Here is an 18,450-nt window from a genome sequence, read left to right on the forward strand (position 1 = left end):
GAGAGCTCCCCCCTGTCACGCACAGAGTAGGGCGAGTAGGGCCGATAGGGGAGTTAGGGCACCGCCCCCTGTCACCCACAGAGCAGGGCCAATCAGGGGGTTGGGGCACCACCACTGTCACACTCAGGGCAGGACCGATGGGGAGGTTATGGCTCTACCCCATCACACACAGAGCAGGGCCCGTGGGGGGGTGGGGGGGGTGTTCGGGCACCACCCCCTGTCACACACAGAGCAGGGCGGATAGGGAGGTTGTGGCTCCGCCCCCTGTCACACATGGAGCCGCAGGGCGATCAGGGGGATTGGGCGCTGCCCCCTGTCACGCTGATCCTGTGCCAGGAGGCCTCGCAGCTCTGCTGATCCCAGTGCTGGGAGGCATATTACCCTTTTACTATATAGGGTAGAGGCCTGGGGGCTGGCTGGTTTGCCTTAAAGGGCGTCCTGGATCAGGGTGGGGGTCCCCACTGGGGTGCCTGGCCAGCCTGGATGAGGGGATGATGGCTGTTTGCAGCTGGTCACACACCCTTCAGGGTGGGGGTCCCCACTGGGGTGCCTGGCCAGTCTGGGTGAGTGGCTGAAGGCTGCTTTCAGGCTAGGGGTTTTGACTGAAGCTCCCAACCACTCCTTTTTTTCTTTTTTTTTTTTTTCTTCTGGGCCAGCTTTAGCTCTGGCTCTAGCTCTGAGGCCTCCGCTGCTGGTTTGTTTGCCATTCTATAATCGAAACAATGTATAACTTCAGCTCTGAGATCCTGGCCTATATTTGTTAGAATGTTTCAAACTGCCAGCTCAGAGTCTGGCAAGTCAGGCGGGGAACGTTGCAGTCTGCAGTCACTGGAGCAAGCAAGCCTCATGTTCGCTTCCAGCTGCCTGGCTGCCGGCCGCCATCTTGGCTGACAGTTAATTTGCATAAGGATACGCTGATTAGCCAATCGGAAGGGTAGCGGTCGTACGCCAATTACCATTTTTCTCTTTTATTAGTGTAGATGCTCTCTTTACTCATTGTATGTAATCTCAATAACCTAACTGCAAGACTAAGGCACTGATTCATATATGTGGTATGTATGTGTTTCAGGCAGAAAAAGCTGAAGGATTTGTCAACCTGCCTGACTTCACTGTGGAGAAAGCATCTGAATGCAGAAAAAAGCAGTAAGTTGTCTATTATTTCCCACAAAACTCTGAGCCAGGATAATAATATCCCTTCATAAAGTTCCTTGGGTGATGTGGTGATTTGGAAGTTAATGAAAGTAGCACTCAATGTCTGAGAACTTTGAGCTTCAAGGGTTGGCACCCCAACAGTAATAGAAGCTTTTAACCTCTTATTTTCAGGAATTGCATTTTGTGGAGCAGATGGATTTTAAAACCCCATGGAGCTTTGGCATGGCATGTTGTTGACAACTGTGTCTGTGACAGAATTAAAAACAAGCTCCCTTCCAGAACTGACAGGGTGGTCAGATGTCAAAGTTTTGTCCTTGTGAAGAGAATGACTAGTTAAATAGAATTCTCCAGAGCTGTCTATATTATAGCAGGACTACTTTTCCTTAGTTTATAATAGAATTATCAGTAGCAATCTTGAAATTGAATTCTCTTGAGATGTCTTAGACTTGGGGATGACACCTTGATGTAATTTAAGTTCCAAAGATTTGAGAACAAACAGGAAAAAGAGTCACCAGCCATGGTCCCAGTTTTATTGAGAAGGGAATAGCCCAGAGAGTTTGGACTTGTCTAGAACTCATGGAAGGGCTAGCTCTAGACCAGCTATCCAGCCTCCCAGTCAGGTGTTCTTGACAGCATCCAGCTGCATTTTGTATATATGTCCTCTTTACCTTTTCCTTAATCTTTCTTCTACCTTTGACATCTTTTCCTGTATTGTTAGAAAAGGGCATTTCCTGCCTTAACCGGTTTGGCTCAATGGATAGAGCGTTGGCCTGCGGACTCAAGGGTCCCAGGTTTGATTCTGGTCAAGGGCATGTGTCTGGGTTGCGGGCACATACCCAGTAGGGTGTGTGCAGGAGGCAGCTGATCGATGTTTCTCTCTCATCGATGTTTCTAATTCTCTTTCCCTCTCCCTTCCTCTCTGTAAAAAAATCAATAAAATATATTTTAAAAAAAGAAAAGGGCATTTCCTATTGATCTATGTTACTAGTATCAGCAACTGATTATCTTATTTCTAAGAAAATGAATAAACTGGTGCTAGAGTTAAGCCCTTGCCTATGGTGTAGCTGCACATATCCAGTGATACACTAGTTTGTGATTATTCTTGTAGTTTTGACCAAATTACTTATAAATGTCCTTGCCCCGTACTGTAGGACTTCCGGTCTAAATGGTAAAGGGGAAGCACTTTATTGTTTGTTATCTTTAATGTTTTATACTTTTATTTGAAACTAAGTCTACCTCATGTGTTTTATGTACTAGAGAGTGGCTGGATAAGGTTTTTGATGGGTTATCACAAGTTTTATACTGGATTATTTTCATGAAAACAAATGCTCATACATATTTGATTGAATTAGACTGTTCCTGAAGGAGCTGATCTAAGTATTTTGAAGTGACACCTCTGTCACTCTATATTTTAATGTATTATCTCAATAGCAAAGTAGTTAGTAAATGAAAATAAAAGAATATGCCCATATGTTTTAAATAGAAACCACTGACCAGCTAACACACAGTCCTGTTCTGGATGTTCATACATGATGAATTAACCCTCTGTTTTCGAAATGAAATAGAGATAAGACAATAGGTATTTAACGTGACTAAATTATTTTCTGTAAAATTACAAAGAAAGCAGGTGCACTTACTATATTTATATTTGACTGATTTATTTTCAAACCCATTGATGATTACAAGCACTAATTTTGTATGTGTCTGTGCTTTTCCCCTTCAAGTGCTTTCAAGATCAGCCATCCACAGATCAAGACCTTTTATTTTGCAGCTGAGAATACGCAAGAAATGAATGTGTAAGTAGAGAGAATTGCTAAATCCAATCTCTATGGGAATAGTCTTACTTTGGACAGGTGTTTGAATTTTAATCAGATGTTCATATCAGTTATTGTTTTATTAACTTCTCATGCTTTAAGGATTAATCTCTTTAGCAGCAACAAAGTCTTCTTGCTTTCTGCTCTAGTATTTGGGAGCATTTTGGAGAACTGTACATATCAAAACGGCTATTTTTGGAAGAAGTAATAAGATTCTTCTGAGGGAACCACTAAGTTGAGAAAGGAAGAGACAAATAATTGCAAGAGAATGTTAAAATGAGAATCAGAATCACGGGGAGAAGGCTGGAAAGTATTATATAACTGATCTTGCAGCTTTCAGAATTCTGGTCTTTATAGTGTCTCATATGTGCTGTGTGATACCATGATGATTCATGCATTTATTAGCTCTCCATGTGCAATCACACTTATTTTGCAGAACATTCTTGTTCAGAGTATAGCTGACATACGTTTTATGTCCCTAAATTCCTGATTCCTGTTTGTTCTGTTTAAATAAGTCGACTGTATGCATCTAGTACTACCTGCTTGAGGCTTCAGAGAGCACTCTAAGCTCTATTTTCAGAATTCTTAGTGTCTTTCTCTCTCCTTTTTTTTTTTGGTTTGTTAATCCTCACCTGAGGATATTTTTTCCATTGATTTTTTTTTAGAGAGACTGGAAGGGAGGGAGGGAGGAGGAGAGAGAGACACACACATAGATCAGTTGATTGGTTGCCTCCTGCACCACCCCCGGACAGGATGGGAGATCAGACCTGCAATCCAGGTACGTGCCCTTGACTAGGAATCAAACCCAAGACCCTAGTGCACTAGGCTGACACTGGCTAGGGCAAGAATTCTTAGTGTCTCTTATTACCTCACATAATTAATTAAAATATGTCTATGGAACACCTGCTATTGTCCCATTGTAGCAGATCCAAGGCACTAGAAATAAAGAATGCAGACATAATTCATTCATGGAGTTTATGGCTTAATCTATTTTATTTATTTACATATAATGATCTTTCTGTTCCATCTGCCTTATATAACTTCTTTTTGCCCTCTTGCTCTAGAAACTTAAAGAAAAACTGCTTTTCACCAAACATACACGAACGAGCACATACACACCTTATAGGATATCCCGTGAGCAGCCCAGTCTAGCTAGAAGCCTTCTCATTGGTTCCCTACACTCATCTCCCCACCACAACCCTTCATGTGAGGGCAGAAGAGCTTTTTATTGAGAAACCCAGTGTTAGAAATAACAAGGCAAGGAATTGACAATGGAGTCTTTCAAACAAGTCTTTTGTTTACTTGGAGAAAGAGAGAAGTTGTTTCTTCCCTCTTTTCTGATTTTAGCTTTTCCTTCCTGGCTTTCTCAAGTGTCTGAAAAAAATAAGAGCAGACACACAAAAGGAGAAGATTTTTAAAAACTTCACTGTCAAAGCTCTTTTTTATTTACATGAGTAACTCTAAATCCTATTGATTAGCAAGCCCTAGGGGTGAACGGGGTGTGTGGAAGGCTCAATGTCTTGCCTAGCAGTATTTGGAGCCCCAGTTAGTCTGGAGCAGAGCCATCCATTAACCACAAATGGCCCCCCTCCCCCACCTCCCCTCATAGCCTCCTGCTGTCCCTGGCTTCTCTCACACAGCGTCTTGTGTCTCCAGCTTCCTTCCTGTCTACATCCTTCCCCCCCATCCTGTGGCTGGATCTTTCAAAGTGGTTCTGTTCTCTCTGACGAGGGCAGGGTGAGACCGAGTTTACCAGAGAAACAGTTAGTGCTCAGTGTTTTGTTATCTGTGAATTTCTCTTCCGGCATCGCAAAATACATTTGTGAACCAGTACAAAGTTATTAAACCTGTTACAGTTCAGGCAGATTTGCTCTATAAATCACACATCTGTATTCTTTTGCTTCTTGCTCACCCTCTTTTCCAGTTTATGTTTATGTTTCTAGTCCACTTGTCTTCAGTTTTTGTGTTTTCCATTTGCAGAGATCTGACAGCAAGCAGAGTTGCATGCCTATTAACTACTAGTATAACTAAGACATATACACTCTGCCTGGTTGGCTAAGTCAAAGCCTTTCGTAGTTACCGAAGCCAAGATCTTATTGACAGTCTATGCTGTGAAGATCTATTAATTTTACTTGAAATCATGTTAACACTTATCTTTCCAGCTTACAAGCAAGGTGTAAATTGAAATTTGAATGTAAGGTGTTCTGATACCATAGTTTGGAATGACCTTTAGAGTTTAAAACTGTCCATGTGGCCACTCATAGACAAATGGCCCATTTTGTCTGTGCCCAAATGTATCATAATTTCTTTGATTTATGATACACTAGAGGCCCAGTGCACGAATTCGTGCATGGGTGGAGTCCCTCAGCCTGGCCTGAGATCGTGGTCGATCTGGGCTATCTCGCCCAGTCCCAATTGGGCCTGATCAGGGCTGGCCGGCTCGGGGGAGGGACTGCGGGGAGGTTAGCCAGCTGCAGGAGGTTGGCTGTGGGAGCGCTCTGACCACCAGGGGGCAGCTCCTGCATTGAGCGTCTGCCCCCTGGTGGTCAGTGGGCATCATAGAGACTGATTGACTGGTTGTTTGGTGGACTGGTCATAACGGTTGCTTAGGCTTTTATATATATAGATTGTTAAGTTTTATTATTCTGATGATGGCTTTTCTAATAGCCATCAAGGCAGAATCTCTTGGGGCCTCCAGGCTAATGTCTCCCACAAGGTTGTTCATGTGGTGTTGAAGGGTTTGTTCTGCATTAGCCCCTGAGGAGTCTCTTTTTCTACTGAGGTGGCCTGTTGGAGCCAGTTCATCACGTGGCTGCGTGTTTCTCAGGGGGGTGCCGAGATGCTGGGGAAGGAGGGCGTGAGGGCATCTGGAGAGACAGGTTCTGCTTTAGAAGCCCTCCTCCTTGGGAAACGGCACTTTGGGTGGTGACATTTCTCTCTGGGACGATGAAGGGAAAGGCAGTTAAGGTTAATAGCTATGCTGTGTGCTCTGAAGGGACCCTCGATGTATCAGGACGGGGTAAGTGGTGAAGGGGAATGAAAGAGCTGGTTTCTTAACAGAGGCTGGTGGTAGCTGCCGTTCTCCCACGGTGCTTGCGGGAAGCAGGTGCTTTGTTTTCACATCAAATTCTTAACACTTGTGGTTCTCCAACACACACATTCACGGCAAGTCAACATACAACACACTCCCGGAACATCTGTCATCTTCTGTGTAAATACCAGTCTTATTGTGCATCCATCTATTTAGCCACAAATAGAAAATTTTCTACTGCTTCGATGTTTAACTAAAATGTTCTTAGCAAAGGAGGTGCTCTTAGCCAGTGGGTGCTGGAAAGAAAACACTCAAACAAGATTCTGATCAATCACTAGTTTTTTTTGTTTTTTTTTTTTTTTTTTTAAATTAAATCTTTATTGTTCAGATTATTACATTTGTTCCTCTTTTTTCCCCCCATAACTCCCCTCCTTCCAGCTCCCACCCCACCCTCCACCCTCACTCCCCACCCACTGTGTTCATCCATAGGTGCATGATTTTTGTCCAGTCACTTCCCGCATCTCCCACACCCCTTTTTCCCCCAAGAATAGTCAGTCTATTCCCTTTCTATGTCCCTGATTCTATTATAATCACCAGTTCATTCTGTACATCAGGTTATTTATTCACTTGATTCTTAGATTCATTTGTTGATAGATGCATGTTTGTTGTTCATAATTTGTATCTTTACCTTTTTCTTCTTCTTCCTCTTCTTAAAGGATACCTTTCAGCATTTCATATAATACTGGTTTGGCGGTGATGAACTCCTTTAGCTTTTCCTTATCTGTGAAGCTCTTTATCTGACCTTCAATTCTGAATGATAGCTTTTCTGTTGAGAAATCAGCTGACAGTCGTATGGGTATTCCCTTGTAGGTAATTGAGCCTCTTTCTCTTGCTGCTTTTAAGATTTTCTCTTTGTCTTTTGCTCTTGGCATTTTAATGATGATGTGTCTTGGTGTGGTCCTCTTTGGATTCCTTTTGTTTGGGGTTCTCTGCGCTTCTTGGACCTGTAAGTCCATTTCTTTCACCAGGTGGGGGAAGTTTTCTGCCATTATTTCTTGAAATAGGTTTTCAATATCTTGCTGTCTCTCATCTTCTGGCACTCCAATGACTCTGATATTAGACCGCTTAAAGCTGTCCCAGAGGCTCCTTACACTATCTTCACACTTTCGGATTCTTTTTTCATTTTGCTTTTCCAATTGGGTGTTTTTTGTCGAATCTTTGGTTTGATTATTGTACTCCTCTGGTCTGCTATTGGGTATAATATTCTTTATTTCAGTCCGTGTATGCTTACTTTCTAATTTCTTTATCGTAGCATCGAGGGTCTCATTAGTTTTCGTGAGGCTCTGCACAAATTTATGGCAAGCCCTCAAAATTGCGATTCTTAGCTCCATATCCTCCATTTCTGTCATGTTTTTTTGTCTCCGCATCTTTTATGCTTTCTTGGTGCACCCCCTTGTGGTCTCTGTGCGCAGTCTTGTTCTAGCCAAGCCTTAATTGTTGTAGTTAACACTAGAGGGGTTTGACCACCAGGCCGGCTGGCTGTGGAAATCAGCTGTGTGGAAAACGTCTGCCTTCTGGGGAGGCGCTAATCCAGCCTTTGCCTGAGGCGATCGGCAAATGGCTGTGCGCAGGTTTTGGGCGGGGCGGGATCAACAGGGCGGGCGGAGGGAGCAGTTATGGCCACGCTCAGTCCCGTTCCCAGAGGCTCTGCTTCTCAGAACCCGGGCAGCCGCTGCAAACCTCGGAGAGAAAGCTGCCCTCAGGTCCCAACTGATGCCGGATAATCCCGCTTCTCCCGTTTGAGTCTGGGTCCCTAGAGACTCGCCCGGATCTGGAGCCCAGAGTCTGAGACTCACTCCCGGCAGAAAACGACAACCGCGCCCTCAGCCACCAGCCCGCTTTGCGCGCACCTCGGTACCTTTGTATTTTCCACACTGCGCCGCCTCTGAGCCTCGATTTGCTGTTCTCTTTCCTTCTAGTTGTAGAGTCTCTCTTCAGCCAGCCTTCCTGTGGTTCTGGGTGATGTCCGTTCAGTCTTTTAGTTGTATTTTTGAAATGGTTGTTTGCGGCAGCGGTCTCCGGTGTTTACCTACGCCGCCATCTTGGTCTCCAATCACTAGTTTTTCACAGCAAGTAACTAACCATGGCAATTACTAGTAAAAGGACATGGTTTTTGGGTAAGGGCTGGGAGGAATCCTTTTTTATTGTCAATACTCTTCCATTCTGCTATGTTTCTGTATTTTCGTGTCTTTGCTTGTTTCAGGCATTCTCAATTTAAAACCATTTTTGTCTTGATATGTCAAAATTTGTTGTCTATTTCACTTTTATATACTTTTTGGGGGGATTAGCTTATATAATTATGAAATTATGTATAAACTAAGAATAAGTTTATTTTTGATATTTTAAAAGTGAATCATTAAATTCATTGTGCTTTGCCTGATCAATGTTTAAAAATGTGCTTTTAATATTTCTTTTAGTTAGGTGACACATAAAATATATTTTTGTAAAAATCATTTAATATAGTGCTAGCTGGTTTGGCTCAGTGGATAGAGTGTCAGCCTGCGGACTGAAGGGTCCCAGGTTCAGTTCTGGTCAAGGGCACATGCCTGGGTTACAGGCTCGATTCCCAGTTGGGGGCGTGCAGGGAGCAGCCGATCAATGATTCTCTCTCATCATTGATGTTTCTATTTTTCTTTCCCTCTCCTTTCCTCTCTGAAATCAATAAAAATATAGATAAAAGAATCATATAATACAGAAGTATGCAACGTGAAAGCCTCCCCATATCCCCAACTTCTCTCCCTGGGATTACAACTTTTAACAGTATGCTGTATAGCCTCCCTGAGGCTTTCTTTGCATATCAGTGTGTGGATGTACACAAATACATAGTTTTAAAAGTACATGGAATCAGCCTAAACATGTTTTCACTTTCTTTTTTTCACTTCACAGTGTGGTAGGATTTTCCCAGGTCATTACAAGGCTTCCCACCTGTCCTTTTATTAGCTCCATCATAACACGGTACCGATAGAATCAGTGCCATACTTGATCCATTTTCCTATTGATGGACAATTATATTGTATTATGTTTTTATTTTCTTGTTTTTGTCATTTGTGTAATGAAGTTGTGTTTTGTAGGCTAGATATTTATAGTTAGACTCATTGGGCAAAAAGGATGGATATTTAAAATTTGAATACTATCATTGTATTGCCTGCATTGAATTGGGCGCATCAATTTTCATGTTCAACTCAAAAAAGATTACAATGTTTTCTCCCAAATTCTAGAAATCAGAGATATTTAAAATGTTGCCCATCTAGTGGTGAAAAATATTTTCCCGTGTTTGAATGTGCATTACCCACAAAACAGTTGAAGCTGAGAATTTTCTCCATATGTTTATTAGCCATTTGCATTGTTTTGGTAGGATTTCCTGCTTCCTTGTTTTGTTGTTTATTCTGTTGGGTCTTGATGAACATTTTCCAGTGCCTATGGCATGAGCTGGGCCCAGGTATTATTCCAGTTTCAAGTGGCCATTAAGAGCCACTCATGGTGCTGAAGGGGTTTTCAGAGATGAGGCTGGACTCACCTTTTCCTCGCAGGCAGTCCTATTTTATTTATTTTTAGCAATCCAATTTATTTTATATTTTCTGTTAAAAAATGCAGCAAGGCCATGGCAGGTGGAGGGTTGGGTAAAGATTCCTAACTGATTGACAGGTGGGAATGTGCAATACTTCTGTCCTTGGTGTGTGGCCTGTAAATTGTTCATGAGGCGTTACAGGTCTCAGGGAAGTGAAAGGGATACTAGTAAGTGAATCCTGAAGTGCATAGCATCGTTATTTTGTTGGTGTTGGTAGACTTAGGTCACTATTAAAGGCTCTGGTTTCTCAAAAGTAATACACAATATGGAACATTTTTAAAAATACAGAAAACTGGGAAGATGTGGAAAATTAATTGCTTAATGACCACCGCCCCCAAAGAGTATTTTCCCTTTAAATAGGTTATATAGTTAGGAGCATATGAAATAGACCTTTTATATCTTTTAAAAATTCGGTGTTATAAAATATGTTCCTAGCAAAACCCTTGAGAAAGAACTGCAGTCACCTGAAGTCATAAGCCAGGTTTGAGTTCCTTAAGGGTCATCTAGTTCTATTTTTGTTATTGATGTTTAGTTGGAATTCATGGCCAACAAAATGGTAAATCAATAGAAGAGATGACATGGACAGTTTTTGTTTTACATAACATTATTCAAGGAATTAAAATTTTCCCCAGTTTAGGAATACCTATCTAGCTCTAGCTAGATTTTTTACTGATTAAAATAAAAATTCTGGCTTAAAAATGTATCATCTTTTCTTTATTTTTGTGTGAAATGAACAGACATTTTAAGAATTACAGAGCTAAAACTTCAATGGTAAAGTTACTAAACTTAATAATAAAGATTTTCATGGTTGCTAACAATTTCAAATGTACAATTACAAAAAATATGTTTGTGCATCTACTTAGAATATGTAATGTTACCCACAGTAGTCAACTGGATAATGGGCCACCTCATTTCTTTTCTTTTCTTCAAAAGAATGCCCTGAGTAGCCCGGCTGGCATGGCTCAGTGGTTGAGCATTGACCTATGAGCCAGGAGGTTATGGTTCGATTCCTGGTCAGAGCACATGCCCAGGTTGAGGTCTCAATTCCCAGTGTGGGGTGTGCAGGAGGCAGCCAATCAATGATTCTCTCTTCTCATTGATGTTTCTATCTCTCTCTCCCTCTCCCTTCTTCTCTAAAATCAATAAAAAATATATATTTTAAAAAGAGTGCCCTAAGTAATGAAAATATTGTGAAACCAGAGGTCTTAGGTTTCAATACCACAAATCTGTGCTGGAAATGTTTAGACTGACCGTAGGATTCTGACAAGTTTATTATAAAGTTTGGTCCAAAACCTTCTTTCATGGTCTAGGGTAAGGTGAATCTCTTTGGTCAAATGTTTATTTTCTATTTAAATTATAGGTGGTTAAACAAGCTTGGATTATCTGTAACCCATCATGAATCCACTACAAAAGACGAAGGTATGTTCTATTTTAAAATTATGAAAATTTAGCAAGAAAATTAGAATAGGTTGAAAAAACCATGTCAAGTTCTATGCATTGCCTTGTCCTAATGAAACATTCGTTGGCATTTAAAATTATCTGAAAACATGCAGAGACAATCACACAGACTCGCCAACATGGAATTGAGCTTCCTCTGCTGGCTGTGCATACTGTTCACACTTCACCCACTCGCTAGCAACTGGAGGCTTCAATGACATCTCACACAATTGCCAATGCAAATGTTTCATTGCCTCACTTACTGGATTCTTACTCATAGGCATCATCTCATCATGATCTAGACAGATAACTTTCATCCCACTGTTTCCTTTCTGATATTTTAATATTTCCACCAGATGTGTGCTGAGAGTAATTACCCTAACTTTGTATTAGGAACCTGAAGGTCAGATTGGGACACAGGCCGAGTCTTTCAGCCCAGTCTGTAGCTTTCAGGGTTCACAGCTACAGGCTTCTGATTCTTCTTAATGATGCAAGTGCTCCTTCATATGGAAAAGAAGAGGTGTTAGGTGCCAGGGTCGCAGAGCTGGTGCTATTCTGAAATGCTCAAACCACATAAAACTTGGCAATTGGAACTAGAGGATTATATCTTTGGATAACAAAACCAAACAATCTTAATTTAGAAATAGAAAAGTGGCAACTAAGCTTAAAACAATAGAGAGATGCATTACAATACTGTCAAATCAGTGTGCTAACTATCTATCTCCCTGGTCCTATTTCCCCAAAAATAAATGGTTTTAGTTGTAAAGTCAGAGGGAAGGCGGGGAGGGTAGGTGGGTGGGAAGAGAACAAATAAAGAACTTGTATCCATATATGCATAACCCATGGACACAGACATTAGGGTGGTGAAGGCCTGGGGTGGGGTTAGGGGAGGTGGGTTAGAAGAGGTCAATGAGGGGAAAGGGGGACATATGTAATACTTTCAACAATAAAGATTTTAAAAAAAATAAAGTACATTGATATGTTGAAAAAATAACTACATAAACCTCTCCTTATCCTGGTATGTAAGGCCTTCCATGATATGGCCTCAAGGAACCTTTCAGTTTTTTTCCACCATCTCTTTTAGGGGCTTCATATAGTTGCACTGTTGGCCTGCTACTAGCATCACTCTTGGCACCACTGATGGTTTACTTATTCTTTCAATTTCAGCTTATTATGATTTCTGGGATCAGAATTAATCACTATTGATTTTATGCTCTCTTAATATATGAGGAATTATTTTATTTTGCCTGAGCTACCTATGGGGAGTCCTCTTCCTGTGGGTTGGACCCTCCTTGAGGGCAGAAACCCTGATGTGGCCACTGGTTTTCCCCTCTCCTGTAACCCCCTTGAACCCAATAGCTCACTAGATGAGTACTTTCTGAATTGGGTTGGAATTGCAATAGCCAGATGGACAGACCTCTGCTCGTGCATTATGGCGTCAGTGATAACCTGTGCCATGACCATGGACACGTTAAGCATTTTCATTTTTGTTATAGAATGCTACAGTGAGAGTGAACAGGATGATCCAGAAACAGCTGTGGAGACAGCATCGCCTCCTACCTCTTCGGAGACTCTGTCGGCCTTGGTATGTACCCACGTAATGAGTCTGCTGTTCATTGATCAAGTGCATTGATGTAGTTCCCTCCAATTGGGTAGAAATGACCTTGACTGATAAATTTTTAGAAAGGCTAAATTAAGATACTTGCCAAAGAACAAGTACAACTCTCAGGGTGCTGATTTTGAGCCTTCTCCATAGCAACCCACTCGTATGACAAACTTGGAGTACTTGTGCGTGACCCACAGATGTATCGTTCTCAGAGGATTTGCAGTAATAAAGACGGCTTCTCGGTGATAGGCCAGTGCTTGCATAGACTCATTTTATAACTTTTATTTATACCTTACTTACTCTCAGAGAGAAATGAAAGGGCCGTGCCTAGGTGCATGTGCTACAGTGTGAAATGAATGAAAAGGTGATAAAGATACCAGCATTAAGAGAAAACGAGAGTCAGAAAGATAGCTGGAAGCCAGGTGTGGGTTTAGTGCATTAAATCTTCACATGGAATGATTCTGTATATTCACTAGAGAACAGTCCAGGTTTGAGTCTAAGCTTTGAAAGTATCCAACGTAAGTTCGGGTTATTAATGGATATTTGTGTTGCCAAGTCCTGGATTTAAGGTGTTAAATATCAATTAGATAACAACCTCTCCTGTTTTACCCTCTGCCAGTGCAGGATTATGGTCACTTTTCTAATTTATTTGGCTAGCAGCCAAACCATAAATAAATATTTGCTGAATGAATGTTTTTAAAAAAATATCTATTAAATAGGATTAGCCAAAATTAAATGAGATATAAATAAAATTAAATTTTGAATATGGTAAATTTTGGACCGGTTTTTGAACTAGTCTTGCAGTCTATCCTTTCTTCATACATTCATAGCTTTTTTGTTAACGTGGTCTTCCTCTTTTGGAATCAGTCTCTGAATTGTGAAAATTCTTTTATTTTATCTATATCAAGCTTAATGATATCTCCAGATCTCAGAAGGTCTCCCAGCTCTTAACAATGTTCTTACTTGATTACCCTTTATTGCTCCTAAAGTAGTTGAAGAGGTCTTTAATAGATGTTCCTTGTTGATTTAATAGAGAAGCATATGTTTCCGTTGAATTTCTGTCTCTTTTTTACTCCCTTTCTCTTTCTCCTATTTTAACCTGTAACATAAAAGGATTGGTTGGTTCTCCCTCCTTGTCTTCCTGAAATTCCTTCTCTCTCCTACGGTGCCCCATATATGACTCTTATATGATTTATTTTAGTTCTTAAATACTGTGATTTTCATTTTTTTAATGACAAATTAGTATCACAGATTACTAGAAGCATTGGCAGGTGCCCAGGACTTTACTTGGTGAAAGTAAATGCAACCAATTATTGTCTTAGATGAAGGGTCATGACTCAGCTGCATTGTGCCATGACCGTCTCACATGCCATTACAGGGAATGCTGTTTTAAAACACATAATTGAAGGGGTGCTTATGAGACCAGTAAGTTACGTCATTGAAGTGGAAGGATTCTTTAGAATTTGGGGGTCATCACTCATATGTTATTTCTTCAAGTTCTGTGTTGAGCATTTTCTGGAAGGCCACTAAGACTAACATTTTTTTCTGAAGAAATATGTTAGAAATAGATAAATATTGAAGAGCTAGATTTTATTTTTCTTAGAAATAGAATATGTTCCTCATTCTTGCATATTTCCCAGGCAGATTTTGTTTCTTCTTGTTTCTGAAAAACAGACATTATAAGACACTTGGTTAACATAACATTTAAGCTTTTTATTTAAACAGATGAAATTTTAAAAATCATAGTAACTTTTTCCAGAGTGTGACTCAAGTTGTTGTTTTGGCTCAATCTCATGCAGTCTAGCTTTGACTGAGCTATACAAGCCTAGGTGAAAACAGTACCCCCCCCCCCCCCCCCCACTCAGTTCTTGTTTTTTTTAAAAAAAATTGGGTAATAAACTTTCATTTTGGAATGATGAACTCAGAAATATAAAATCATATTATCCTGGAAAATTTTCTCAAAAAATTTTAAAATCTTGACCTAAAAATTTAGTCTAATATCCAGTCGTTCTAATGGCTGTGGAGGAAAAATGAGCTGTAGGACTTCAGCACTACATGGACTTGGACCTCTGCTTCTAGTGGCTGAATCTCATGGGACATGACAGGGTCTTCAATGAGTGAACAAGAGGTGTTTGTTTATGTTCCTTTTCCTTGAGAAGGCTTCACAGGGTGGGTAGTGGACGAGACATTCATTTATTCACAGAGAAGTTAGAAATGGGAGCTTTTTGACAGGCCTAGTAAAAAAGCTCAAAATAGATAGGAGTCTGTAGGTTTTATAGAAGATCATTTGTAGAAATCACTATCCATGATTCCCTGAAATCACAAAAGAGCAAAAAAAGAACCAACTTCGTCCACCTTTAAAACCCAATATTATAAATTACAAAGTGATTTAAGAGCTATAAAAAGCATTAAAAACCTATCCTGCATACCAAGTGGGGAAACAGTTGTTTGTATAGAAATTAATACAATAACTAATACATAATAATACAAGAATAAACTGTGTTTTGCATACTGAAAACTGTAAACCTACTTTTGCTCCACCCTGTATTTTCCCTCTAAACTTAATTTTAAAAAATCATTGCCTGAAAACTTGATCTGTGATTATATGCTTATTAATTCATTTAACAAATATTTGCTGAAAGCTACTGTTCTAAATACTTGGGACACATCCGTGAATAAAAAAGACACTGACTCACTTCTTTGTGGACCCAAACTTCCAGTCGAAGGAAACTGATGCTTATTATCTGCTCTGTCAGTAGCAGTAGAGCAGGGTGAGTGAGGGAGGTCAGGAGTGCTGGAGGTCGGGTTGCAGCAACGAATAGGAAGCCAGGACTGGCCTGGGTGAGAACTGAGATCTGAACAAAACTCTTGAAAGGTGGTGAGAGTCAGCCTGGCGGATTTTTGGGGAAGGAGTTGTCCAAGCATAGAGGACAGTTAAAGCCAAGATCTCCTTGGTGCATTGAGGATAGTGCAAGGAAGCCAGTGTGGTGGGAGCAGCGTGACAAAGATGAGAGCAGCAGGAAATGAGGATGGACGGGTGGTGGCCATACCATGCACAGCCTGTGCTGTTTGGCGTTATTTCGGGAGCCTTGGGAAAGTTTGAGCAGAGGTGGGAAGTGATCAAGTTCCATGTTGAAAGGACCATTCAGGTTGTTGTGTGGGAGAGACCGTGGGAGGTGGGGCTAAGTATAAAAGCAAAGAAATCCAGTGAGAGACACGGTGGTGATTCAGAGCAGGGCATAGATGAGACATGGAATGGTCATATTTTGAATGTAGTTGGGTAGACCACTCAATAGGTGATCCACCTGGATCCGACACAGGAGAAAAGGAGAATATAAATGTTGATAATTCCAGCTGCAGGAAGCTCATGCAGATCACTTTTAACATGGCAGTCACATATGTGGCTGCTTTTCACAAGTACAATTCCTTTACTAGTATATCCAAATGATGAAAAAAAATCAAACGAAGAAGAGGTAAGTAAAAACAAACACTGCACACGGTGGCCCGTTGGGCAGTGGCAGAGGAGGAAGTCTCTTAAGCACAGGAAGTGATAAAATCAATTTTAGAAATTAAAATGTAATCCTAGTAGGATAAATCTTGCACAGCTGTTTACTAAAGTTTACTTGATCTGTTGATATGTGGACTATATAAAATAATTCGAATGCTTGCAAGTGAGATAGTTGTAAAAGAATTATCAGTGATGGCATAGTTAAGAAAAAGAAAATTGCATGCTTTCTCTTTAAGATGCAAAAAAGTATCATAAGCTCTATGGTTTGAACATTTAACTGATTTTCAGATTCTTCTAAAATTGGCTCTTACATTTTTGTTTCTTGCTTTAACAGTTCGGCTTCTCAGCCTGCTCTTCTGGCAGTCAATCACAAGATGTGCTTGCTATCCCTCACCCTGTCTCATGTCTTCCATTCCCACTGCCATTCCCCTGTTTGGGACCACATTAGCTGTTGCCTGGGTTATAGAAATAGCAGGCTATTTTTCTTTCTTGGTCTCTAATCTCTCCTCTTAAACTCCACATCTAAATGAGTCTTTCTAAAGTGCAGTCCGATGATATGGATTCACCTAGTGAGGCCTTTCAGTAAACCCTCACTGCTTATCAAATTAATTCTGGGCTCATTGGATTGATATTTAAGGTATCGGGCTTCCTTTAAACCAGCAGTACTGTCTTGATGCTGATTCCTCCATTGTCATCACCTCAATGAACTGCTGGTTATTTTCCCCAAAATTTTCCAGACTTTTTTGCTCTCGCAGCCTGGAATTACAAAGTTTCTCCACTTGCAGGAACCTCTCACCCCCACCCTAATTCTACCTTCTAAATATCTTTCAAGACAGGTTCAACTGTGACTTCCATTAAAGCTTCCTTAGTCCTTTCAGTCAGGATTTTCCTTCCTTCCTTCTGAATCTTTTATACTCCTATAGTGCATTGTTTTTTGACACCTTTTCATCTGCCTTGTTATTATAGATTTTGTATATCTGTTGTTTTTCTCTGATTATTAAGTTCTGAATATCATAGTCAGTGTCCAGTATCGTTTTCTTTACCCATAACACTTATGACTGCTCCTAACACATACTCAAAACCTAATAAATATTTATTAATAGACTGATAAATGGGTCAGGGGGTGACTATTGTGACTTCATCCCCACTCTCCACAGATTTGTTGCTCTACAAGCATTTCCCTGTGAGAATTGGGAAGTTACTACTCCACACTTTTCTAGTGCTTTCAGATGGCTTTGCGAAGGATGGTTTTAGTTGACTCACAAAAACCCTGTATTCATTTTCCAAGCAAGGAAGCCGCGGTCAGAGGAGTAAATATGACTGTCCTAAGTATCATTTGCATGTTTAAACTTACATTTTATTAAGAATGTTTTTTTATATTATTTCATTTGCTCCTCTCAGTAAATCTGCGCTAGTCGGTCAGGAAGCTAAGGAATATTTTTGTGTATGGAGCACGTACCAGGTACTGTTGCCGATAAGGGAGGCCGAATCGAGATAGTGTCTCTTCCGTTGAGCATCTTGAGTTCTAAGTTGAGGAAGAGGCACAATAAATTTGTGATTCAAACAAAATAATCTCAAGATAAATGCTCTGAAGAAGAAAAAATAGGGCAATGTGCTAGGGAGTGGCCGGGGTTGGGAATAGAGGATATTGCTTTGTATGTGACTGTCAGGGAACAGCCTGCTGAGGAAGTGATATTTGAATTGGGACCAAAATCCTGGGAAGGAGGCAGCCAATGAACAATCCACAGAAAGAGCCTTTTTTGGCACAAGAAAGGCCAGAGATTTTCTCAAAGAGCAGGAAGAAGACCAATGTGGCTTGAAAGGAGAGGGGCGGGGAGGTGGCAGCAGATGGTGCCCGAGGGGCTGGTCGGGGTTCCTGTAGGCCTTCTCAGCCATAATGGAGACTTATGGCTATTTTTCTACTGCTATGGGCAGTTATTAGAAGATTTTTCAGCAGGGGAATATTGTGATCTGTTCTATGTTTTAGAAATATTCTAGTTATTGTTTAGAGAGGATGGACCAGGCAGGCGAGAGGTGAGTGATGGTGGAGATAGGAAGTCAATAGAACAGGACTTGGAGGTAAAGTGGCTTTTCGAAGGTCATGGATACTAAGGGTTGGATTGAGGAGGGAGTCTTTTGCCACTTCATTGACCAAGGTCATGTGGAAGGTCAGTGACGGAGTAGGGAGTAGACTATATCAAAGTCTTTGGATTTTTATGGTAATGTTACTAGCATATGATAGAAATACAAACAATACTTTCTAGGGCCAATGAG

General features: G+C 40.8%; 1 protein-coding gene across 4 annotated transcripts in view; it reads left to right on the forward strand.

The window, feature by feature from the left end:
• IPCEF1 (interaction protein for cytohesin exchange factors 1) overlaps positions 1 to 18,450 on the forward strand; it is a 139,242-nt gene that overhangs the window by 88,983 nt on the left and 31,809 nt on the right. For all 4 annotated transcript variants that reach the window (XM_070417437.1, XM_070417435.1, XM_070417434.1 and 1 more), the window contains exons 6-9: positions 1,070 to 1,143; positions 2,877 to 2,948; positions 10,986 to 11,044; positions 12,559 to 12,647. In XM_070417437.1, the coding sequence (XP_070273538.1) occupies positions 1,070 to 1,143; positions 2,877 to 2,948; positions 10,986 to 11,044; positions 12,559 to 12,647 (294 nt within the window). The remainder of the gene's footprint in view (positions 1 to 1,069; positions 1,144 to 2,876; positions 2,949 to 10,985; positions 11,045 to 12,558; positions 12,648 to 18,450) is intronic.

The sequence above is a fragment of the Myotis yumanensis genome, unplaced genomic scaffold (genome assembly GCF_028538775.1).
Source record: "Myotis yumanensis isolate MYYU_CA2020_CCGP unplaced genomic scaffold, mMyoYum1.0.hap1 SCAF_6, whole genome shotgun sequence".
NCBI lineage: Eukaryota > Metazoa > Chordata > Mammalia > Chiroptera > Vespertilionidae > Myotis > Myotis yumanensis.